This window comes from Hyla sarda, chromosome 1 (genome assembly GCF_029499605.1).
Source record: "Hyla sarda isolate aHylSar1 chromosome 1, aHylSar1.hap1, whole genome shotgun sequence".
Taxonomy (NCBI): Eukaryota; Metazoa; Chordata; class Amphibia; order Anura; family Hylidae; genus Hyla; species Hyla sarda.
In genome coordinates this window covers 440,023,343-440,050,207 of record NC_079189.1, presented here as the reverse complement: position 1 = coordinate 440,050,207, position 26,865 = coordinate 440,023,343, and the positions used below count along the sequence as shown (strand labels likewise).

Below are 26,865 nucleotides of genomic sequence, written 5' to 3'. Positions count from 1 at the left end.
AACACTACTTGTCTTCCATCCCAAAGCCAGACTGGTATCTGGAAGATAATACAAGGTTTGAAAAAATGTGTCTGTCTGGGGACCAGGTAAAGCATGCTCATTCCCGTATTTATAAGTTATGGATTACATCAGGGGAGCAAAACCTCCCGGAGTTTACTCAAAAATGGGAAAGAGACTTAGACAGACATTTTTGCCAGAAGAGTGCTCCAAAATGTTCAAACTAGCACACTGTTCAACCATCTGTACATGTTTTCAAGAATCAAATTATAAGATATTATCTCACTGGTATAGGGTCCCGAAAAGGACATATAAAGCTCAGGGAGGTCACAACACATCTTGCTGGTGTTGTGGAAGGGAGGCAGGTACCCTTCTGGCAATGTCCACTCATTGTGGAATTCTGGGAAAGGGTCCATAGGATTATCTGTGGGGTAATGGGACAAGAAGTCCCATTGACTCCAGAATTTTTTTTACTATAGCATAATGACATACCAGTGAGGAAATACAGACCTTCCTTGCTTAGCTTTTTAGTAGTGATGGCCAGAAGTTGTATTTCCCTTTTCTAGCAACAGAGAAGGGCCCCATCGGTAGCATTCTGGTTCACAAAGGTGAATGATGCCATGTATTTAGAGAATCTGCCTCTGAAATAGAGATGAGGACACTTGGTTTCTAAGTACATGGCACGCTTGGAAAAAATTACCAAAATTCAGCAGAATATGAGGAGGCAATGCTGGAGAGGAAGAGGCTGTTAAAGGCGAGGGGGAGGTGAGAAAGGGACCGGGATGGGGGGGGGAGAAGGGGGGAGTAGCATAGGGGGTGGGGGGATAAGGTAGTTAGGGCCACTAATTATAGGCATAGTATGTACACAGGTAAGCATGTAATACCAGGAGATAAGGGCCAAGCACAAAGTGTACAAGTTTAGTAGGATACAAATCTTGAATACTATCTGTTACCGATGTATTGGCTTTTTGATTGTATCAAGTGTGAAAATATAAATAAATAATTTGAAAAAAAAAAAAGAATCACCACCCTTTTCCCATTTGAAAAAAAAAATGTAAATAAAAATAAATATAAACCTACAGTGGGGGATCAAAAGCTTGGGTACCCCAGGTAATAATTTGTATTAATGTGCATAAAGAAGCCAAGGAAAGATGGAAAAATCTCCAAAAGGCATCAAATTACAGATTAGACATTCTTATAATATGTCAACAAAAGTTAGATTTTATTTCCATCACTTTCAAAATAACAAAACTAAAAAATGGCGTCTGCAAATATTTGGGCACCCTGCAGAATTTATAGCATGCACTGCCCCCTTTGCAAAGCTGAGACCTGCCAGTGTCATGGATTGTTCTCAATCATCTTCTGGGAAGACCAGGTGATGTCAATCTCAAAGGTTTTAAATGCCCAGACTCATCTGACCTTGCCCCAACAATCGGCACCATGGGTTCTTCTAAGCAGTTGTCTAGAAATCTGAAACTGAAAATAGTTGACGTTCACAAAGCAGGCAGTCATCAGGAATAGTGGAAGTTATAGCAAGATCTGGAAGACCAAGAAAAATATCAGACAGAACAGCTCACAGGATTGTGAGAAAAACAATTCAAATCCCACGTTTGACTGCACTATCCCTCCAGAAAGATCTGGCAGACACTGGAGTTGTGGTACACTATTTCACTATAAAGAGATACTTGTACAAATATGGTCTTCATGGAAGAATCAGCAGAAGAAAACCTCTTCTACGTCCTCACCACAAAAATCAGCATTTGAACTTTGAAAATGAACATATAGACAAGCCTGATGCATTTTGGAAACGAGTTCTGTGGACCGATGAGGTTAAAATGGAACTTTTTGTCTGGAATGAGCAAAAGTATGTTTGGAGAAGAAGGGGAACATAATTTAATGAAAAGAACCTCTGTTCAACTGTTAAGCATGGGGGTGGATCAATCATGCTTTGGGGTTGTATTGCAGCCAGTGGCACAGGGAACATCTCATGAGTAGAAGGAAAAATGGATTCAATAAAATTTCTGCAAATTTTGGATGCTAACTTGATGCCATCTGTGAAAAGCTGAAGTTAAAGAGAGGATGGTTTCAACATATGGATAATGATCCTAAACACACCTCGAAATCCACGGGGGATTACATCAAGAGGCGTAAGCTGAAGGTTTTGCTATGGCCTTCACAATCTCCTGACTTCAACATAATTAAAAATCTATGGATAGACCTTAAAAGAGCAGTGCGTGAGAGACAGCACAGAAATCTCAAAGAACTGGAAGACTTTTGTAAGGAAGAATGGGCAAAGACTCTTGGCTGGCTACAAAAAGCGTTTACAAGCTGTGATACTTGCCAAAGGGGGCAGTACAAGATATTAACTCTGCAGGGTGGCCAAACTTTTGCAGATGCCGTTTTTTTGTTTTCTGTTATTTTGAAAGTGTAAATGATGGAAATAAAATCTAACTTTTGTTGACATATTATAAGAATGTCTTATCTGTAAATTGATGCCTTTTGGAGATTTTTCCATCTTTCCCTGGCTTCTTTATGCACATTAATACAAAGTTTTACCTGGGGTGCCCAAACTTTTGATCCCCACTGTATGTGGTATCGCCGCGTGTGTAAATGTCCGAACTATAAAAATATATCATTAATTAAACCACACGGTCAATGGCATAGAAACGGAAGCCCCCAAAAGTTACAAAATGGAATTTTTTTGGTCCATTTGGTCCCACAAATATTTTTTTTTTGTTTCATTGTATATTTTTAGGTAAAATGACTGATGTCATTACAAAGTACAATTGGTGGCGCAGAAAACAAGCCATCATATGAGTCTGTGTAGGTGCAAAATTGAAAGGGTTATGATTTTTTTTTTTTTTTTTTTTTTTTTTTTTTTTTAAGTGCAAAAATGGAAAAACCCTGAGTCCTGAAAGGTTTAAGCCCATGGCATAGCATTACACAGTGTGATCGACGATCCACTGATAGCCAGGATAATGACCCAAAATACACAGCTTAACATACCCAAGAATGGCTAAGAGCAAAACATTGGACTATTCTGAAGTGACCTTCTATGAGTCCTGATCTGAATCCTATTGAACATCAGTGAAAGAAGCTGAAACATGCAGTCTGGAGAGGGCACCCTTCAAACCTGAGACAGCTGGAGCATTATCTAATGAGGAGTGGGCCAAGATACCTCTAGACAAGAGCAGAAGTCTCATTGAAATTTACAGAAATCGCTGAATAGCAGTGATTGACTCAAAAGGTTGTGCAATAAAAGATTATGTATGACTAAGAGCGCGTACAGCGCTTGAAACGCGTAACTTGTATCCTCCTTGTCCTATGGATTAAAATTATTTTACCTGCACCGAGCTGGATCCATCTCTCTTTGTTCTAATAAAAGATTAAGTACAGGGTACTGTCATTTTTGTCTGAGCCAGATTCCTTATTTTGTTTTTCAATGATTCTGTTAAATGGGCACCATCATTAAAACAAATTTTTGCTGTTGCACTTCTTATGGAAAATAAAAAATCTTTCTAATGTACTTTGTTTAAAAAAAATAAATGGGCACTGTCATGAAATAAAAATTGATATTTTGTACTTAAGTACTACAACATATCTCTAATATACTTTAATTAAAAAAAGTGATTTTAAACCAGTTTAAAATCACTTTTAAATTCGGCCACTAGGGGTCGCCCTCCTAGTGGCCGAATGCATTCGGCAGTGACGTCACTACAGAATTTCTACTCATTTAAGCCTGGCAAAGGAGTCAAAATTCAGTCACTGCGGTGCTCGCTCCCGCCTGTCAATCAAACATGAGAGAGCGAGCACACTGATAGCTGGGGCTGCTCGCATTGGCCAGCTCGACTGGCCTCGCGCGTGGCCCCGCCCGACCGCCCCCGTTACCCTGTCCGGAGGCAGCGCGCGCACTCACTGCTGCACTGATCCTCCGGATGGGTAAGTCTGATCTGAGGTCTTATACTTTATACAACTCCCAGCATGACCATACAGTCATCAGCTTTCAGGGCATGCTGGGCGTTGTAGTTTTGCAGCAGCTGGAGGCACCCTGATTACACATGAGTGTTTCTGAAACAGTGTGCCTCCAGCTGCTGAAAAACTACAACTCCCAGCATGCCCTGATAGCTGTATGGGCATACTGGAAGTTGTAGTTTTTCAACGTGCACGGCAGGCCGGCTATGCTCCTCTACTCCTCCTCCCTGGGTAGCACATGCACAGGTAAACAGGGAGGAGGAGACCCCGGAGCTGCCTTCCGTGCTATTGGCAGATCATCTATGTGCGCTCCCAACAGGAGCGCTGCATAGACAATGTGAGGGCGAAAGCAAGCGCCCAGCAAGGCGTCAGTGACGTCGTGCCTGTTGGGAAGCGCTGCTTCCTGCCCTGCTTTATAGAGCAGATTTAGAAGCACAAAATCTGCTCTATTAAAGTGATTTAAAAAATGTTTGAAGCTAGGTAGGGGGTAAGGGCTAGATTACTACTAGGTAGGGACATATTAGATTATTTATTACTTGGTGGAAGCTACCCTTTAAGTTTTCTATGTTTTGTGTTTAAAAAATCATAGCTCATCTCACACACTGATCTGCTCTGGGCTGTGTGTAGCATAGTGAGGGAGGAAGTTCTCCCCTGTATGGCTTCAGATGATGTCACACCTGCTGGGGAATGCCCCTTCCCAGTCTGTGAATCTGACTGAGACTGAGCAGAAAATATAGAGCAATGTCAAGGTAGAGAACTAAATAATAATAAAAATAAAGACAGGGTGTGGTTTATCATGATGGGGGGCAGTAAATTGGGAGGATTTTTAAATTTAACAAGATCATGAGAGGTACTCTTTAAACCACAATTCTATATCTTGGCACTGGAAAGGACTATGGGGATAACATAATTGTGGTTATACCTTTTTTTCCGGTCTACTTTAACCCCTAGGGGGTCATCAGTGGTACAAGTATGCCCTTGACGTCTGGGCCTTAACGAACCATGGTGTATCTATACTAGGGATCGAGCGATTATCGGTTTGGCCGATAATCACGATTTTGGGCATCTTCGGTATCGGCAATTACCTTGCCGATATGCCGATAATGCCCCGTCCCCACCGCACAATGACCGCGCCCCCCAACGACCCGCAGCACCACGTCGCACCACCCACCGCACCGCCCCCGGCCCCATTGCCTCCCCCATCCCCGGTTTTATAATTACCTGTTCCCGGGGTCAATGCTACTTCTGGCTCCTGCTGCGTCCTGCGTTACGCTGTGCGCAATGACGAGTGACGCGACGTGACGTCACAGTCAGTGCGCACAGTGACAGCTCAGGAGGACGCCACTGGAGCCAGATGTAGAGTGGACCCCGGGAACAGGTAATTATAAAACTGGGGATGGGGGAGGCAATGGGGCCGGGGTGGGGCGGTAGGAGGCGCAGTGCGGCGGGGGGGGGGGGGGGGGGGGACGGTGGCGGTGATAGGACTCAGGACCCCCGGACAGGCAGGGGTAGAGAAGCGGGTGGCGGCGGCGGTCTATGGGGGGGGAATAGCCGATAACTTATATTCCGGTATAAGTTATCGGCTCTCGGCCCTAACCTCCACAGATCATCTGTATCGGCCCTAAAAAAAAAACAGATATCGGTCGATCCCTAATCTATACATTCTGCAGCATTAAGTTACTTTTGAAGTGAGCTCAAGAGTTAGCTAGACACTCACTGCTAATGATGGATAGCCTTTAGACACCATGATTAACCCCTTAAGGACCAGGCCATTTTATACCTTAAGGACCGGAGCGTTTTTTGCAATTCTGACCACTGTCACTTTAAACATTAATAACTCTGGAATGCTTTTAGTTATCATTCTGATTCCGAGATTGTTTTTTCGTGACATATTCTACTTTAACTTAGGGGTAAAATTTTATGGTAACTTGCATCCTTTCTTGGTGAAAAATCCCAAAATTTGATGAAAAAAATGAAAATTTTGCATTTTTCTAACTTTGAAGCTCTCTGCTTGTAAGGAAAATGGATATTCAAAATATATTTTTTTTGGGTTCACATATACAATATGTCTACTTTATGTTTGCATCATAAAATTTATGAGTTTTTACTTTTGGAAGACACCAGAGGGCTTCAAAGTTCAGTAGCAATTTTGAAATTTTTCACAAAATTTTCAAACTCACAATTTTTCAGGGACCAGTTCAGTTTTGAAGTGGATTTGAAGGGTCTTCATATTAGAAATACCCCATAAAAGACCCCATTATAAAAACTACACCCCCTAAAGTATTCAAAAAAACATTCAGTAAGTGTATTAACCCTTTAGGTGTTTCACAGGAATAGCAGCAAAGTGAAGGAGAAAATTCAAAATCTTCATTTTTTACACTCGCATGTTCTTGTAGACCCAATTTTTGAATTTTTGCAAGGGATAAAAAGGAGAAAATTTTTACTTGTATTTGAAACCCAATTTCTCTCGAGTAAGGACATACCTCATATGTCTATGTTAATTGTTCGGCGGGCGCAGTAGAGGGCTCAGAAGGGAAGGAGCGACAAATGGTTTTTGGGGGGCATGCCGCATTTAGGAAGCCCCTATGGTGCCAGAACAGCAAAAAAAAACACATGGCATACCATTTTGGAAACTAGACCCCTCAGGGAACGTAACAAGGGGTAAAGTGAACCTTAATACCCTACAGGTGATTCACGACTTTTGCATATGTAAAAAAAATATATATTTTTTTTACCTAAAATGCTTGGTTTCCCAAAAATTTTACATTTTTAAAAAGGGTAATAGCAGAAAATACCCCCCAAAATTTGAAGCCCAATTTCTCCCGATACAGAAAACACCTCGCATGGGGGTGAAAAGTGCTCTGCTGGCGCACTACAGGTCTCAGAAGAGAAGGAGTCACATTTGGCTTTTTGAAAGCAAATTTTGCTCTGGGGGCATGCCGCATTTAGGAAGCCCCTATGGTGCCAGGACAGCAAAAAAAAAACACATGGCATACCATTTTGGAAACTAGACCCCTCGGGGAACATAACAAGGGGTAATTTGAACCTTAATACCCTACAGGTGTTTCACGACTTTTGCATATGTAAAAAAATATATATTTTTTTTACCTAAAATGCTTGTTTTCCCAAAAATTTTACATTTTTTAAAAGGGTAATAGCAGAAAATACCCCCCAAAATTTGAAGCCCAATTTCTCCCGAGTACGGCGATACCCCATATGTGGCCCTAAACTGTTGCCTTGAAATACGACAGGGCTCCAAAGTGAGAGCGCCATGCGCATTTGAGGCCTAAATTAGGGACTTGCATAGGGGTGGACATAGGGGTATTCTACGCCAGTGATTCCCAAACAGGGTGCCTCCAGCTGTTGTAAAACTCCCAGCATGCCTGGACAGTCAGTGGCTATCTGGCAATACTGGGAGTAGTTGTTTTGCAACAGCTGGAGGCTCCGTTTTGGAAACAGTGGCGTACCAGACGTTTTTCATTTTTATTGGGGAGGGGGGCTGTGTAGGGGAATGTGCATATGTAGTGTTTTTTACTTTTTATTTTATTTTGTGTTAGTGTAGTGTAGTGTTTTTAGGGTACAGTCGCACGGGCGGGGGTTCACAGAAGTTTCTCGCTGGCAGTTTGAGCTACGGCAGAAAATTTGACGCAGCTCAAACTTGCAGCCGGATACTTACTGTAATCCTCCGCCCATGTGAGTGTACCCTGTACGTTCACATTGGGGGGGGGAACATCCAGCTGTTGCAAAACTACAACTCCCAGCATGTACGGTCTATCAGTGCATGCTGGGAGTTGTAGTTTTGCAACCGCTGGAGGCTCCGTTTTGGAAACAGTGGCGTACCAGACGTTTTTAATTTTTATTGGGGAGGGGAGGGGGGCTGTGTAGGGGTATGTGTATATGTAGTGTTTTTTACTTTTTATTTTATTGTGTGTTAGTGTAGTGTAGTGTTTTTAGGGTACAGTCACACGGGCGGGGGGTTCACAGTAGTTTCTCGCTGGCAGTTTGAGCTGCGGCAGAAATTTTGCCGCACCTCAAACTTGCAGCCGGATACTTACTGTAATCCTCCGCCCATGTGAGTGTACCCTGTACGTTCACATTGGGGGGGGGGGGGAACATCCAGCTGTTGCAAAACTACAACTCCCAGCATGTACGGTCTATCAGTGCATGCTGGGAGTTGTAGTTTTGCAACAGCTGGAGGCACACTGGTTGCGAAACACCGAGTTTGGTAACAAACTCAGTGTTTTGCAACCAGTGTGCCTTCAGCTGTTGCAAAAGCTACAACCCCCAGCATGTACGGACAGCGGAAGGGCATGCTGGGTGTTGTAGTTATGCAACAGCTGGAGGCATACTACTTTGGCTGGGGATGCTGGGGATTGTAGTTATGCAACAGCTGGAGACACACTGGTTTGCTACTTAACTCAGTGTGCCTTCAGCTGTTGCAAAACTACAACTCTCAGCAGTCACCGACAGCCAACGGGCATGCTGGGAGTTGTAGTTATGCAACCAGCAGATGCACCACTACAACTCCCAGCATGCACTTTAGCTGATTGTGCAAGCTGGGAGTTGTAGTTACACAACAGCTGAAGGTACACTTTTCCATAGAAAGAATGTGCCTCCAGCTGTTGCAAAACTACAAGTCCCAGCATGCCCATAAGGGCATGCTGGGAGTTGTGGTGGTCTGCCTCCTGCTGTTGCATAACTACAGCTCCCAGCATGCCCTTGTTGCATGCTGGGAGCTGTTGCTAAGCAACAGCAGGAGGCTGTCACTCACCTCCAACGATCCTCGCCGCACAGGTCAGTCCCTCGTCGTCTCCGCCGCCGCCGCCGCTGCTCCTGGGGCCCCGATCCCAACAGGGGCGCCGGGGATCGGGGTCCCCAGCACCCGGGGTGCACGTCCCGCACCCGCTCACGTCCTCCGGAAGAGGGGCGGAGCGGGTTGCGGGAGTGACACCCGCAGCAGGCGCCCTGATTGGTCGGCCGGTAATCCGGCCGACGAATCAGGGCGATCGTGAGGTGGCACCAGTGCCACCTCACCCCTGCTGGCTCTGGCTGATCGGGGCCGTCTCTGACGGCCCCGATCAGCCAATAATTCCGGGTCACTGGAGACCCGATTGACCCGGAATCCGCCGCAGATCGCTGGACTGAATTGTCCAGCGATCTGCGGCCATCGCCGACATGGGGGGGTCATAATGACCCCCCTGGGTGATATGCCCCGATGCCTGCTGAACGATTTCAGCAGGCATCGGGGACCGGCTCCGCTCCAGATGGTTGCGGGGGGCCGGTAAAACACATGACGTTCTCATACGTCATGTGTCCTTAAGGACTCGGAAATGGAGATGTATGAGAACGTCATGTGTCCTTAAGGGGTTAAAGGGGTATTCCAGGAAAAAACTTTTTTTTTTTTTATATATATATATATATATATATATATCAACTGGCTCCAGAAAGTTAAACAGATTTGTAAATGACTTCTATTAAAAAATCTTAATCCTTTCAGTACTTATGAGCTTCTGAAGTTAAGGTTGTTCTTTTCTGTCTAAATCCTCTCTGATGACACCTGTCTCGGGAAACGCCCAGTTTAGAAGCAAATCCCCATAGCAAACCTCTTCTAAACTGGGCGGTTCCCGAGACAGGTGTCATCAGAGAGAATTTAGACAGAAAAGAACAACCTTAACTTCAGAAGCTCATAAGTACTGAAAGGATTAAGATTTTTAATAGAAGTAATTTACAAATCTGTTTAACTTTCTGGAGCCAGTTGATATATAAAAAAAGTTTTTTCCTGGAATACCCCTTTAATGCTAGAGATGGGAGAATCGAAGCTGACTAAGTCGAATTTGTACCGAATTTAGTGAAAAATTCCATTCGGAACGAATCCGAATTTCCACGCGCTTTGTGGTAATGAATAATTTCATTCACTACATTTTGTGCGGGTCAGGGGGCTAAAATGGCGTCTACACATGTAAGGACATGGGGCAAGGAAGTCTGGGAAGGCGGGTAGGCAATATCACCCTGAATCAGCAGCCAGCCCTGTGATGTCACAGCCCTATATATTCAGCAGCCATTACCGAAGACGGGCATTTCCCGTTTTGCTGAGAGAGCAGAGACTGTGTGTTCGCACTAATCACCGTTACTGACAATACACATCTTTACAGCGGTGACATTCGTTCTGGCTAGAGAGAGAGAGCAGACACTGTGTGGTCACTAATCAGCATTACTAACAATACAGATCAGCACAGGGGAAATCCATTGACCTCAAGTCCACATCACTACAGGCAGGGAGAGTCGTTTCCTAGTCTGTCAATTGAGATCAACACAGGAAGCACTTCCCATTCAAAGACTGCAAGCAACCATAGTGCAGGCAGGGAAAGTTCAGAGAGAGAGAGTATGCTTTTTTCTGTTGCAACCTTACTGGGGTGTATTACTGTAAAAAAAAGTTAAAAATATACGCACTCCACAGATCTACGTTTTTTTCCGGTTAAAGCTAATAGGGGGCAGTAAGTGTAAAAGCTCTCTGTAGACCGGAAATAGCCAATTTTATATTGGGATTGAACCAATTTTTTAGGAAAATTCGGCGAATCGGCCGAATTGAATTTTTGAAAAGTTCGCCCATCTCTAATTAATGCCAATCACGGCATCTAAAGTATAAAATCATCCATCTTGGCTAGCTCAGGGGTCTTATCGGACCACCGCAGCGTAATTGCAGGGGTCTGATGAGGTACAATGGTGGTGGAGGTTCCCCTTGTCAGCCTCTAGCAGCCTGCTAGTCTCTCCAGTGATGCAGTGTGGTAGAGCAAGGCTGTATTAGTGGAGCGACGATCTCACTGTTTTTAGTGACGATGTCACTGTTTAATGTTATGCAATCTAGTGATTTGCATGTAAAAGTCCCCTAAAGGGGCTTAAAAAGTTTGTAAAACTATAATAAAAAAGGTTTTTAACCTGTCCAGGACACAGGGCGTACAGGTACGCCCTCGCATCCTCGGACTTAAGGACCGAGGGCGTACCTGGTCCCGTTAACGGGGTTTAAATTGTTCTCATGAGCGGAGAACGGTTTAAACCCTTTGAGTCCCGGTTGCTACGGGCAGCCAGGACCCACCACTAATGCCGGGCACTGCCGATCGGGTCGATGCCCAGCATTAAACGCCGCAATCAAAGTTTATCACAGTGTCTAAAATGCGGGGTTTACAGTGCCGGTAGCTCAGTGGAGCTGACATCACGGGTCCCAATAAGCTGAGTGGATGGTGGGAAGGCCCTTACCTGCCTCCTCGCTGCCCGTGCGGTCTTCTGCTGCTCCTAGCCTGCTATGCAGGCTAGAGCAGCAGATCGCCGATAACACTGATCTATGCTATGGCATAGCATTGATCAGTTTATGCAATCAGAAGATTCCATAGTATAGCCCCCCCATGGGGGCTAAAAAAAAAAAGTGTTGAAAAAATGGGAAAAGGGGGGTGATTCAAACTTTTAATAGAGAAGGGGTTAATTCAATTTTATTAATTTTTTTTAAAGTCCAAACTATTAAAATATTAGGTTAGCTAAAACCACACGGTTGGTGGTGTACACGTGAAAAAATACCAAAGTCCAAAATTGTACCTTTTTGGTCAATTCATATACCATAAAAAATAAATAAAAAGTGATCAAAAAGTCCCATCTAAACAAAATGGTACTGTTAAAAACTACAGACCACGGCGCCAAAAATTAGCTCTCATATAGCCCCGTATGCAAAAAATAGAAAAAGCTATAGGGGTCAGAAGATGCCAATTTTAAACATACAAATTTTGGTGCATGTAGTTATAATTTTTTTTAAAGTAGTAAAATAAAATAAAACCTATATAAATTGGGTATCCTTGTGACTATATGGACCTACAGAATAAATATAAGGTGTCATTTTTTATGTAGAAACGGATGCCCCCAAAATTTACAAAATGGCGTTTTTTTCACCCCACAAATATATATTTTTTTGGTCTTGCGGTAGATTTTGTTATTAAATGATTGAAGTCATTACAAAGTACAATTGATGGTGTGAAAAACAAGCCCTTATATGGGTCTATAGGTGCAAAATTTAAAGCACTATGATTTTTAGAAGGGGAGGAGGGAAAAATTAAAGTGCAAAAACGAAAATTGCCCTTGTCCTTAAGGTCAAAATGGGCTTCGTCCTTATGGGGTTAAAACTATATAAAAACCCCTCCACTAATAAAAATAAAATCACCCTTATTTTCCCATTTTTACAAAAATAAATAAATAAACCTATTTAGTATTGCCACATGCGTAATTGTCCAAACTATTAAAATATAATGTTTTTATCCCCACAGAGCAAACAACATAAACATAAAAGAGTAAACCCCAAAAATACAGATTTTATTTTTATCCCATCATATATCAGAATTTTTTTTTTTATAAAAAATGCTATCAAAAAGTCCCATCAAAACAAATATGGTACCTATAAAATTTGCAGATCATGGCACAAAAAATTAGCTCTCATATATGCCCGAGAAAAAACGATAAAAAAAAGGTAATATGAATCAGAAGAGGACAATTAAAAGAAAAATTCCAATAATAGAAAAGCTATATAAATTGGATATCGTTGTAATGAAGAGAACATGTTATTTTTACCATAAAGTGCACAAACCCCCAAAAAGGTACAAAATTTAGGTTTTCTTATCAGTTTCCCTCCAAAAATATTTTTCTTTTGATTGCGCTGCACATTTTATGGCTAAATGAGTAATGTCATTACAAAGTCCAATTGTTTGCATAAAAAAACAAGCCCTGATATGGGTCTATAGGTGGAAAAATAAGAGTCCTGGCTCTTAGACGGTACAGAGGTAAAAAAGAAAGTGCAAAGATTAAAATTTCCTGTTTCCTCAAGGCCAAAATGAGCTGTGTCCTTAAGCGGTTACAGCGTACCCGTCAGATTTTTTTTTTTTTTAAATATATCAATCGGTACCTAATCCTGACCATGTATATCTAATTTTTATGTGTCTAGCATCTTTCTTTATTTTTTTATTACACTTTTAATTTAGCTCACTAGTCTGAATTCCTCTCAAAGGGAGGGGGCGTGGCATCACTGTGCAGGTCTCTGCCTCCTCCCTCAGTATGCTGTCTGCTTATATCTCCCCTAACATTAGCAAAACTACAACTCCCAGCTTGTCCTCACTGACCGTGGCAGGACACAAGCTGACAGTGGGCGGATTTTTCCTCCAACTGTGAGCCCTGCACTCAGCTGTCAATCAAGGAAGTGTGTCCATGACATAGGTGATGATGCATGGACACAGTAGGACTAGTATGTGTCCAAGCAGGGGGGGGGGGCAGTTGTTTGACTAGCTTTTTCAGTATGAAATACTGAAAATTTTCTAATGAAAGCAATTACAAAACCTATTGGTTTTGCATGCTTTACAACAAAGTTTTAGTGTTAGAGTGCTAACTTTTTTTTTGCAACAAAGGAAATTCTGGCATTTAAAAAACAAGAACTAAAAACAACAACTTTCCTGCTGCCACTCCCCCAGAGCCTCCAGTATTCCACTCCAGTCTCCCCAGAGATATTCTTCCTGGTTGCCTGTGGTTGATCCGTCACACTGTGGCTCAGCTTATCACCGGCGCAGAGATGTCCTGCCTTGCCCAGTGATTGGCTGAGCGGCAGTATGATTTATTCTGCCTTGGCCCCAGTCTTCTTCCTGGTATTGGGACCGAATACATCATACTGCCGCTCAGTCAATTACCAAGGCGGGACATCGCTGCGGGCGGAGGTTAACTGAGCTGCAGTGTGACGGATCAATACCGGCAACCATTAAGAGGATCACTGCGGAGGCACCAGGAGGAGAGGCGGCAGGTAAGTCCTGTTTGTTTTTTTTGAAAGGGGTACTCCGGTGCTTAAACATCTTATCCCCTATCCAAAGGATAGGGGATAAGATGCCTGATCGTGGGAGTCCCGCCGCTGGGGACCCCCGGGATCATGCACGCGGCACCCTGTTTGTAATCAGTCCCCCGAAGCGTGTTCGCTCCGGGTCTTATTATGGTCGACCGCAGGGCGGGCTGTGTGTGACGTCACGCTCCGCCCCTCAATGCAAGCCTACGGGAGGGGGCATTATAGCTATCCCGCCCCCTCCCGTCGGCTTGCATTGAGGGGCAGAGCATGACGTCACACGGGGGTGGAGGTGTGACGTCACACGCCGCCGGCCCTGCGGTCGCCGGTAATCAGTACCGAAGCGAACGGGGTGCCGTGTGCATGATCCTGGGGGTCCCCCGCGGCCGGACTCCCACGATCAGGCATCTTATACCCTATCCTTTGGATAGGGGATAAGATGTTTAAGCACCGGAGTACCCCTTTAAATACCAGTAGCCTGAGAAAGTTTAAATAAAATATAAAAATTGTGGGGTTTATTTACTAAGAGTGAAGTGTAGGTTTCTTTGTGGGTTTTGATTTCCCATTGGTATTTTCCCAAGGTATTTACTAAGGTTTCCCTACATTTTGCACTCTTCCCTACATTTTGCATTTTTTACAACTGTTCTGATCCGTCTCAAATACAACACTTTTTCTGTGGAAACCTTAGTAAATATGTTGGGATTTTTTAAAACTGTCTGGTCCACGCCCCTTTTGTCGGGACCATGCCCACTTTATCCTGTGACCACGCCCCATTTTCAGGGTTTTTTTGGTCGCAAATTGTCGCAAGGGACGTGCGACACAATTTGGGTGCAAAACCCGACAAAAGAGTTGGAATCACGTTAGTAAATAAACCCCAGTATCCTTTTAAGGGTATGTTCACATTGAGTAATCTAAAGGGAATCGCAGTTCGCAGAATTTTTTTTTACATTGCTCTACATCTCCATGTTCCTGAATTATATATTTCCCATACATAGAGCTTAGATGTAGTTTTAATTGTTTCCATATTGAGTAAGATGAGGCTTGCTTTATAGTCTATGTTTTCTGGCTTTTGAGGTGTAACATCGCATCTTGTGTGAGAAATAACATTATTCATTTTGTGGTTTAGAATTTATTTGAAAAAACAGAAAAGGTGTTTTGAATTTTTAAATATGGGGAATTTAAAAAAAATATTTTTAAAAGCTTTTGTGACACTCTTTAAAATAGTTTTTATTCACTTAATGAAACTTCATTCTGCGATTTCTTGTACATGCAGCTATGCAGGGGTAAAATGACTGGAATCAGAGGTAACTCTGATGACGTTACTTACAGCAAGTGGCCACTCCTGTGCCTGCCCTATAGTTGCCCAGCACATATTTTCCATATATATATGTGTGTGTGTATGTATGTGTATGTATATGTATATATATATATATATATATATATATATATATATATATATATATGAAGAATGCCCCTAAGAGGGTTAAAGGGACATTAACCCCTTAAGGATCAGGCCAATTTTCACTGTAGGACCAGAGCGTTTTTTTGCACATCTGACCACTGTCACTTTAAGAATTAATATCTCTAAAACGCTTTTACCCAGTATTCTGATTCTGAGATAGTTTTTTCGTGACATATTCTACTTTATTTTGGTGGTAAATTTTCGTCGTTACTTGCATCCTTTTTTGGTGAAAAATCCCCAAATTTCATGAAAATTTAGAAAATTTAGCATTTTTCTAACTTTGAAGCTCTCTGCTTGTAAGGAAAATGGATATTCCAAATAAATTTTATTTTTATTCACAAATACAATATGTCTATTTTATGTTGGCATCATAAAATGGACATATTTTTACTTTTTGAAAAAATTAGAGGGCTTCAAAGTAGAGCAGCAATTTTCAAAAATTTCATGAAAATTGCCAAATCTGAAGGGACAGATGTTACAGAACTACAACTCCCAGCATGCCTGGGCAGTCTAGGCATGCTGAGAGTTGTAGTTTGGCAACATCTGGAGGGCTACAGTTTGGGCACCACTGTAACAGTGTTCCCCAAACTGTGACCCTCCAAATGTTGCAAAACTACAACTCCCAGCATGGGCATGCTGGGAGTTGCAGTATGGCCTTCCTAGTGGTTGCCACAGTAAAGATCAGTTTACTTTCACTCCCCCCCCCCCCCCCCACGTCGCTTCCCTACCTGAGCCAGGATCCAGCAGTCTGCAGCGACGATCAGCTGTTCCCAGGCATCTTCTCCTGCAGGTACAGACCTCCATCTTCTCCGCATGTTCCCCGTGACATCCAGGCGTGGGCAAAACGGGGGGTTGGCACTGTGTCCTGCTCTCCCATTGGTCAGAATCAGTTCTGACCAATGGCAGGGGATAGGAGGAGATTGCATCACTGCGACCTCACTCCTACCCTGCAAGATGATCTGGGCTGTCACCGACAGGTCAGATCATCACTATTTTCCGGGTGATCGGGTCACCTGAGACACGATCAGCCCGGAACAGCAGAAAATCGCATGTCTGAATTTCTGAATTGACACACGATTTTCTGCGATCGCCGACATGGGGGGGGGGGGGGTGTCTCAGGACCCCCCTCGGCGTTTGCCTCGGACGTCTGCTGAACGATTTCAGCAGGTGTCCGGTTTCACAACCCACCCGGCGAGCGGCGGGATGCGAAATTCCCACGGACATATGAGTACGTGCCTGGTCCTTAAGACCCAGGGACCAGGGACGTACTCATACGTGCCTAGTCCTTAACCCCTTAAGGACTGGGGTTTTTTCCGTTTTTGCATTTTCGTTTTTTGCTCCTTGCCTTTAAAAAATCATAACTCTTTCAATTTTGCACCTAAAAATCCATATGATGGCTTATTTTTTGCGCCACCAATTCTACTTTGTAATGACATCAGTCATTTTGCCCAAAAATCTACGGTGAAACGGGAAAAAAAATCATTGTGCGACAAAATTGAAAAAAAACGCCGTTTTGTAACTTTTGGGGGCTTCCGTTTCTACGTAGTACATTTTTTGGTAAAAATGACACCTTATCTTTATTCTGTAGGTCCATACGGTTAAAATTATACCCTACTTATATAGGTTTGATTTTGTCGTACTTCTGAAAATAATCATAACTACATGCAGGAAAATTAATATGTTTAAAATTGTCATCTTCTGACCCCTATAACTTTTTTATTTTTCCGTGTATGAGGCGGTATGAGGGCTCATTTTTTGCGCCGTGATCTGAAGTTTTTAACGGTACCATTTTTGCATTGATAGGACTTATTGATTGCTTTTTATTCATTTTTAAATGATATAAAAAGTGACCAAAAATGCACTATTTTGTACTTTGGAATTTTTTTGCGCGCACGCCATTGACCGAGCGGTTTAATTAATGATATATTTTTATAACTCGGACATTTCCGCACGCGGTGATACCATATATGTTTATTTTTATTTACACTGTGTTTTTTTTTTTATTGGAAAAGGAAGGTGATTCAAACTTTTAATAGGGGAGGAGTTAAATGATCTTTATTCACTTTTTTTTTTGCAGTGTTATAGGTCCCATAGGGACCTATAACACTGCACACACTGATCTTCTATGCTGATCACTGGTTTCTCATAAGAAACCAGTGATCAACGATTCTGCCGCATGACTGCTCAGGCCTGGATCTCAGGCACTGAGCAGTCATTCGGCGATCGGACAGCGAGGAGGCAGGTAGGTGCCCTCCCGCTGTCCTGTCAGCTGTTCGGGATGCCGCGATTAGCCGCGGCTATCCCGAACAGCCCGACTGAGCTAGCCGGCCACTTTCGGTTTCACTTTTAGCCGCTCAGCTCTGAGCGCGCGGCTAAAGGGTTAATAGCGTGCGGCGCCGCGATCGGCGCTGCACGCTATTAGAGGCGGTTCTCGGCTTCACTATGACGCCGGGCCCGCCGTGATATGACGCGGGGTTACTGTGTAACCCCGCGTTATATCAGGAGAGCAGGACCAAGGGCGTACCTGTACACCCTTGGTCCTTAAGGGGTTAAGAGGTTAAAGAGGTACTCCGGTGGAAAACTTTTTTTTTTTTTTTTTATCAACTGGTGCCAGAAAGTTAAACAGATTTGTAAATTACTTCTATTACAAAATCTTAATCCTTCCAGTACTTATTAGCTGCTGAATACTACAGAGGAAATTATTTTCTTTTTGGAACACAGAGTTCTGTGCTGACATCATGACCACAGTGCTCTCTGCTGACACCTCTGTCCATTTTAAGAACTGTCCAGAGTAAGAGAAAATCCCCATAGAAAACATATACTGCTCTGGACAGTTACTAAAATGGACAGAGATGTCAGCAGAGAGCACTGTGTTCCAAAAAGAAAATAATTTCCTCTGTAGTATTCAGAAGCTAATAAGTACTGAAAGGATTAAGATGTTTTAATAGTAATTTACAAATCTGTTTAACTTTCTGGCACCAGTTGATTTAAAAAAAAATAAAAATAAATACGTTTTCCACCGGAGCACCCCTTTAAAGGTTCCGAACGCTTGGAGCATGCGGCAGGGTCGTGACGTCATGGCCACGTCCCATTGTGATGTTACACCACGCCCCCTCAATACAATTCTATGGGAGGGGGACATTCTGGCCGCCACGCCCCCTCCCATAGACTTTAATTTAGGGGGTGTGGTCATGATGTCACAACCCGGCACCTGCACCCAGCGTTCTAACAAAGATCGCGCAGTCCCAGCTGTAGGACCCCCGCGATCAGACATGTTATCCCCTATGCTTTGGTTAGGGGATAAGATGTCTAGGAGCAGAGTACCGCTTTAAAGTAAGCCATCTTAGAGTAAGGCTACCAAAACACACTTTTCCAACAACCACTGACCAATAGAGGTGCCATAATACAAATCTTCCACTATTCTGTTCCAATACAGTAGCATACCCCAAATATGTGTGTGTATGTATAATATAGTTAAACTGCTGTGATATATATTTTTTGAGTCCTGTGCGGTCTTTTATGGGAACTGTTGATTGTCAGGTATACCACTTTTATTGCAGCATTAAGTGCTAAATTCTGCAGCATGTAAGGCTTCTCTATTCAGCAGTGTACATTCTGATTTTATGAGCTGTTTACTCTTTTCTGTAATAGAGGGACAGATTACCTCTCTAATCTTGTAATCGCACAATAATTTTGGATATTATTGAGGTGTGGTACTTATGAGACAGCGTACAATAAACACTGTTTTTTGTTTGTTTTCCCGACAGTTTAGTGGTTGGAGCCAGCTGTATCCTTTTATATCAGAGCTGTTTACTTCCATTGATCTGTATTTTTATCTATTTTAAAATTTACCTTAACAGTTTGGATGGTAATACTGAATACAATGCTAAAATTCTAGAAATTTAAAAAATATTAGGCATGCCCAAAATACAATAAACTGTCAGCATTGGCATAACTGAGGTCTGGGAATGGGTCCATAGACCCAGAGAAACTGTAGCACTCACTCATTTATAGAGGAAACATTTAAGTATATGGGTGAAACCTTTAGGAAGTTCTGCTGTGGTTTATGTACACTGACAAACAAGATCATGGAAAGTGCCGAGTGTAGAATGGAAGTCACATGAGCACCTGCAATGCATAATTTATATAATAAAAAAGTTATTTTAAGACTGATTTTTAGAAAAAGAAAAATGGCAAAAATACTTCAGCTTTAAAGCGTTACTGTCATTAGTAAGAAAAAAAATGAAATGCTTTAATCAGTGTAGTAAGTGTCCTAAGACCTGTATGTATAATAATATGCATGTGCTTAATATGTAAAATAACTTTTGATCTATGTATTGATATAATGAGTCTTTCTGAACTCTACTCATAGGCTGGGGGCATTTCCCCTGGAGTATGATGAGCTCCTCCCCCTTCCCCTATCCCCTGTCATGAGGTCTGCACAAACATTTTTACACTTTCTGACTAAATGCATGCTCTATATAATTCTAATTCAGCCATGGGAAACTATATGGCAAGGACAGAAAAAAAAATGATTTTTACATTTTCACAGCTTTGTGACCAAAGTGCATGCTTTTTATAACCCTAAAGCAGCCATGTGGAACCTATATAATACACAAGAAATAAGTTCATAAAATGACCAAAGATAAACTACTTTGCATATAAATATTAGTTTAGCACCTTTTATTGATTGTCACTGTGCATGTGAATGCTTCTCCTGAAGAGGCTGCAAGCTGTCTGCATCTTGTCTGGATCTCATAGGTGTTCTCCTCACACAGTTGAAAGCTGGATAATACACTGTACTGAGTGCGCAGAGGAGAGAGAAAATCACCCCCCCACTCCCCCTCCCTTCAGAATTCTGGTCCTTTTCTTAGTAACCAGGACCAAAGAGCCCTAGATACCAGGGTTCGTTGTCAAAATTAAAGGGGTACTCCAGCGCAAAACATCTTATCCCCTATCAAAAGTATAGGGGATAAGATGTTAGATTGTGGGGGTCCCACAGCTGGGACCTGCGATCTCCGTCCCTGTAGCAGCGACGCCCGGAACACGGAAGCGTGGAGCTCCCGTGTTCGTGACGTCACACCACGCCCCCTCCATGTCTATGGGAGGGAGCGTGACGGCTAGTACGTAGCCTTCCATAGACCTGAATGGAAGGGGCATGGCAGCTCTAGTCCCCAGTCATCTGGCACGGAGCAGAGTTTGCTCCGTGCCTGGATTTCCGGGGTGCTGCGCCAGCGATCAGGGGGTCCCCAGTGGCGGGATCCCCACGATCTAACATCTTATCACCTATCCTTTTGATAGGGAATAAGATGTTTTGCGCCGGAGTACCCCTTTAAAGAGACAGAAATCCCTAGTGGTCATATTTTTAAAACTTTATTTCACATCTTTAGCAATAACATTTTTTAATAAAGTATCTTAGGAAAATGCTTAGTTTTTAAGGAAGTATTAAATGGGAAAAAAAAAATTCTAAAGACAGTAACGCTTTAAAATAGAGGTTATCTTTTTGTAATCTTTGTAGTCTGTGATTGATAATGAGATACACACTGAGAAGTTTGCACAGATTCAGGGTCAGAAGCCCTGTAGAGCCATGGCCTTAGTTTATACCCCAGAAACCAGAAAGGTCCACTTTAAACTCTCTTATAGTGCATTTACCAAGCACATTTGCTGGAAGTTTGTTACAAAGCTCTATACAAACTTCATATACACATTTTTTCAGTTAAATAATTTCTCACATTGCTTGTGAGATTGCTTCCCCCCAACTAACCTTAGAGTGTGTTCCCTTGTTTTTGTGGTTATTTTCCAATTCTGACCCAATATACGGGGTTAAAGCACAGTTAAATATCTGTAAAAGACAGCGTCGCTTACATTTTAAAGTGCTCCAGGTCTATAGCTCTGCCCGTTACAACAGCATTTTCATTGCGCTGCAAGGTGCATTGGAGGCGGGATGCTGGCTCGCTCAGCTCCCCCGCCTCATGAATATTCTACCCTGGCCCACCCCCTTATGAGACATCAGAGCCGGGTGTAGCAGGGAGTAGTGCGCTCATCCACCCTCCTCCCCAGGCCCTCGCATCACGAAAGGGGACAGGCCAGGGCAGAATATTGATGAGACAAGAGAAGCTGAGAGAGCCATCTCCCCGACTCCAATGTGCCCTGCAGCGCAATGAAAATGCAGTTGTAACGGGCAGAACTTTGGACCTACGGCACCTATAAATGTCAGTGGCCCTTCCTTTTACAGCTATTCACCCGCACTTTAACCCAGTATATTGGGTTTAGTGCAGGTGAATAGCTGATAGATTCTCTTCAAAAACACTTCCCTATTACCTATTTTACATATATAAAAGTTTTGATTGTGTCTTCTTTTTCCCATCTTACCCTCAGATTATACAGATTTCTTTCTGTCCCAATAAATTTTATACTTAAGGCCTTCCACAATGTTTGTGGCCTGTCTTTGGACTTTTTCTATTTAAAGAACTAGTGGTTGTTTCCTGAGTATCCTCGATGAGTTTATTAAGTGAAGACTTTTGAGGTTGGAGTGGTGGTGGCATCCAGTGGAGGTAGAAAGACTTCTGCAAACAGTAAATAAATGCAGTGAATAAATATATTAGTGCAAGCATAAGTATGCAAAGGTATATGAGAAGGTAAATCCAAACGTGATAGTTGTTAGCTATATACTACTTTTCCATCTTTATCCATAACATTTTCTGCCAGATGTTTCGTTGGAGTGTGCAGGGTTCTTGACTGGCATTGGACTGGATACAACTGCTATGGTGAGAAGCATTCCCCTGAGAGGGTTTGATCAGGTATGAACCTGTTTTTAACTTAATATATTCTATAGTTTGTGATCCATTTTATCTTATTCTTAACATACATATCTATATGTTCTACAGCAAATGGCTACTCTAGTGACTGATTACATGGAATCGTATGGGACAAGGTTCTTAAGAAAATGCGTTCCATCAAGAGTAACAAAACTAGCAAATGGGAACCTTGAGGTGACCTGGAAAAACACAGATTCTGGGAAAGAAGAGTCTGACACGTTTGGCACTGTTATGTGGGCTGTAGGTAAGATTTATTGTGCCTGTAAAAACATTAGAATTAAAGGGGTACTCCGGTGGGGAAAAAAAATGTTGTTAATCAACTGGTGCCAGAAAGTTAAAAAGATTTTTAAATTACTTCTATTTTAAATTCTTAATCCTTTCAGTACTTATCAGCTGCTGTATGCTACAGAGGAAGTTCTTTTCTTTTTGAATTTCTTTTCTGTGTGACCACAGTGCTAAAAAAAAAAATTATTTTCCACCGGAGTACCCCTTTAAGCAGATATTTGTTAACATTGGATTATGCACCTGGATTCTTATCAATTTCACTACCATACTGCATCCAGTGCATGTGAATACAGTGCAATCAGAAAGTCTTCCCCCATCAATCTGCACTCAATACTGTATAATAATAGTATGAAAACAAAATTTTAGACCAATGTAAATAAAATTATTTCTCATGACACTTGAAATGTTAGCCCCTAAGTATTCTTAGGGGATTCCTTGGGTCCTGGCATTCATGTACAGTATATGTTACTTGCCCGTACCACCTCTATAAACATTGTTGCAGACCAAGTACACCCCTTTATGGCAATAATGTTTTCTTTCAGCAGCATAATGTACCCTGCCACACTGCAAAATATGTCATAATCCAAGTGGAATCTGCACCTCATTGATGTCAATAGGGACATAAAAAAAGAAGTGTCTTGTCACTTCTTGACATGGATTTCATGGACTGCATTGAATGGGGTTATAAACACCAAAAAACGAGGCATACAAAGTGAAAATTCGTGACAGAAAAATATGTCATATGCACATAGGTTAAAGGGGTTATCCAGGAAAAAAATTATTTTTTTATATATCAACTGGCTCCAGGAAGTTAAACAGATTTGTAAATTAATATATAAGGAGAAAAAGGGGGGGTACCAAATGCCTCTAGACTAATACCATAAAATGGTACATGATGATGAAATTACAGAAAAAATAATAAATAATAAATCGGACTGTGCTTCACTTTAAATGATGTACAAATTTAATATAAAAAATACAAATAGGACATAAAATAAATAATACAAATCTAATACAAAAATGCCTCCTACCACAGGGCCCTTGTGGGGAGGTGAGATAATTAAATACAAAGCATATATTAAAAATATTTTTGTAAAAATTATAGCATGTGAATTACGCTCTACCGCTATCTCAATATATTGTAAACCGACATAGTATACTTTTGTGCGGTATACTCCGTTCCCATGTGATTTAGAACAGTTCACAAAGTGATATAGTTACCAACTCCTCAGGGTGGTTTTGGCTGGACGTCCGAGAGATAAATAAATGAGAACTGTATTCAGCGCTAGCGTGCGCTTACGGTGACGGGCCCGGATGCCACAGGCCAAAAAGGTCACCGGTCACGGAATAATGGCAGGCTCGATGGCAGATGCAATGGAGGCTTTATCCAGCGCTGGCATGCGCTTGCGGTGACGGGCCCGGTTGCCGCAGGCCAAAGAGAAGTCACCGATCACGGAGTAGCTCCGGAGATGTAGATGAACTCGGAGATATATGGATCTTGCTCCGGAAACAGGGAAAGGAAAGCCTCGTGGAAGATCTCTCGGCGTCTGGTGGAATGGCGGATGAATTACAGCCAGGTGTACAATCAGCAGGTGATGGAGTTGTATCGGAGATAGATGATGGCGGTTTGTAGATTGCGGTAGTCATGCAATAAGTATTTCTTTCTCTAGACGCGTTTCAGGGTACTTTATATATGACCCTTTCCTCAGTAGAGATATCTTTAACAGTGAAGCTCAAAGTCCTTTTATACATGTTACCTGTCTAATTGTTACAGGTGTGTTTCTGTTTAAATCTTCCGCAAATAGCGGAATGGAATGGGAAACATGGAGTTGTTTCATCTTAATAAAGCAGTGTTCACATTTAGAATCAGTATATATGCGTTCTTATTTAAATATAGTGTCATATATATTATAAACATTGGAATGATACATATAACATGCAATAAAGTGTACAGATAAAGTGTATAGTACTGAGATAGAAGACAAAAAGATAATAAAATAAAAATAAATAAAAACGAAAAATAAAAATAAAAATAAAACTAGAATAAAAATAAAAATAAAGATAAAAAATAATAATGTTTATAATGTTTAACATATATATGTATCATTGTCTGTAAACTTTAACTATACACACTATCTCAGTATTATCTTTATTATTTTATTTTTATTTTTATCTTTATTTTTATCTTTATTTTTATTTTTATTCTAGTTTTATTTTTATTTTTATTTTTCGTTTTTATTTATTTTTATTTTATTATCTTTTTGTCTTCTATCTCAGTACTATACACTTTATCTGTACACTTTATTGCATGTTATATGTATCATTCCAATGTTTATAATATATATGACACTATATTTAAATAAGAACGCATATATACTGATTCTAAATGTGAACACTGCTTTATTAAGATGAAACAACTCCATGTTTCCCATTCCATTCCGCTATTTGCGGAAGATTTAAACAGAAACACACCTGTAACAATTAGACAGGTAACATGTATAAAAGGACTTTGAGCTTCACTGTTAAAGATATCTCTACTGAGGAAAGGGTCATATATAAAGTACCCTGAAACGCGTCTAGAGAAAGAAATACTTATTGCATGACTACCGCAATCTACAAACCGCCATCATCTATCTCCGATACAACTCCATCACCTGCTGATTGTACACCTGGCTGTAATTCATCCGCCATTCCACCAGACGCCGAGAGATCTTCCACGAGGCTTTCCTTTCCCTGTTTCCGGAGCAAGATCCATATATCTCCGAGTTCATCTACATCTCCGGAGCTACTCCGTGATCGGTGACTTCTCTTTGGCCTGCGGCAACCGGGCCCGTCACCGCAAGCGCATGCCAGCGCTGGATAAAGCCTCCATTGCATCTGCCATCGAGCCTGCCATTATTCCGTGACCGGTGACCTTTTTGGCCTGTGGCATCCGGGCCCATCACCGTAAGCGCACGCTAGCGCTGAATACAGTTCTCATTTATTTATCTCTCGGACGTCCAGCCAAAACCACCCTGAGGAGTTGGTAACTATATCACTTTGTGAACTGTTCTAAATCACATGGGAACGGAGTATACCGCACAAAAGTATACTATGTCGGTTTACAATATATTGAGATAGCGGTAGAGCGTAATTCACATGCTATAATTTTTACAAAAATATTTTTAATATATGCTTTGTATTTAATTATCTCACCTCCCCACAAGGGCCCTGTGGTAGGAGGCATTTTTGTATTAGATTTGTATTATTTATTTTATGTCCTATTTGTATTTTTTATATTAAATTTGTACATCATTTAAAGTGAAGCACAGTCCGATTTATTATTTATTATTTTTTCTGTAATTTCATCATCATGTACCATTTTATGGTATTAGTCTAGAGGCATTTGGTACCCCCCCTTTTTCTCCTTATATATTATTTTGTACTAGTATTTTTTGGTGTAAATGCTTTCCATTTAGCCTCGATTAATTTATATTGTGAGCTGCACATACCCCATTTTTTTAGATTTGTAAATTACTTCTATAAAAAAAATCGTAATACTTTCAGTACTTATTAGCTGCTGAAGTTGAGTTGTTCTTTTCTGTCTAACTGCTCTCTGATGACACGTGTCTCGGGAACCGCCCAGATTAGAAGCAAATCCCCATAGCAAACCTCTTCTTCTCTGTGCAGTTCCTGAGACAAGCAGATATGTCAGCAGAGAGCACTGTTGCCAGACAGAAAATGACAGCTCAACTTCAGCAGCTGATAATTATTGAAAGGATTAAGATTTTTTAACTTTCTGGAGCCAGTTGATATATATAAAAAAAATAGTTTTTTCCTGGAATACCCCTTTAAGTCTTCACATTCTCCATGTCTTGGTCATAAACAGCACCTCTTGGATGTGCTGGAAAAAAAAAAGTTTGATCCATTGAGTCCTTACCCTGCACTTTACAGGACCTAAAGGATCTGCTGCTTAGATCTTGGTTCCAGTTACTCTCCAGAGATCTTATGGCGTCCATGTCTTGGCAGGTCAGAGCCGTTACGGCACCACAAGGGGCAGGGGTGAATCTAGCCTTTCTTCTGCCTGAGGCAAACTAAGCAATGACACCATTTATTTATTTATATATATATATATATATATATATATATATATATATGTATGTATGTATATATATATATATATATAATGTATATAAACACATTCGCTAAAAGCTGTAGTTTTTAGCAGTACCACTTTTGCACTTTTAGTTTTTACTTCTTGAAATATACGACAAGGGTCATCAAGGGGGTTCAGGTCTTGGAGCCTGCCCACCACCCTAACAGAAGGCAGTAGGTAGGTTTGTCCTTTGAGCCTTCTATAAGCAGGTGGTGCTACCTGAGGCTATTCAAGTGGCCTCATGGCAAGCCTACTCCTGACTAGGAAGACCTACACAATAATAAGCAGGTGGTTTTAAAGGGGTATTCCGGCCTTAGACATGAATGTCACGAGGGGGCATGCT

The 26,865-nt window shown here is 41.7% G+C and overlaps 1 protein-coding gene across 5 annotated transcripts in view; it reads left to right on the top strand.

The window, feature by feature from the left end:
* TXNRD2 (thioredoxin reductase 2) overlaps positions 1 to 26,865 on the top strand; it is a 131,875-nt gene that overhangs the window by 71,783 nt on the left and 33,227 nt on the right. For all 5 annotated transcript variants that reach the window (XM_056532412.1, XM_056532388.1, XM_056532393.1 and 2 more), the window contains 3 exons: positions 19,052 to 19,071; positions 21,993 to 22,084; positions 22,172 to 22,346. In XM_056532412.1, the coding sequence (XP_056388387.1) occupies positions 19,052 to 19,071; positions 21,993 to 22,084; positions 22,172 to 22,346 (287 nt within the window). The remainder of the gene's footprint in view (positions 1 to 19,051; positions 19,072 to 21,992; positions 22,085 to 22,171; positions 22,347 to 26,865) is intronic.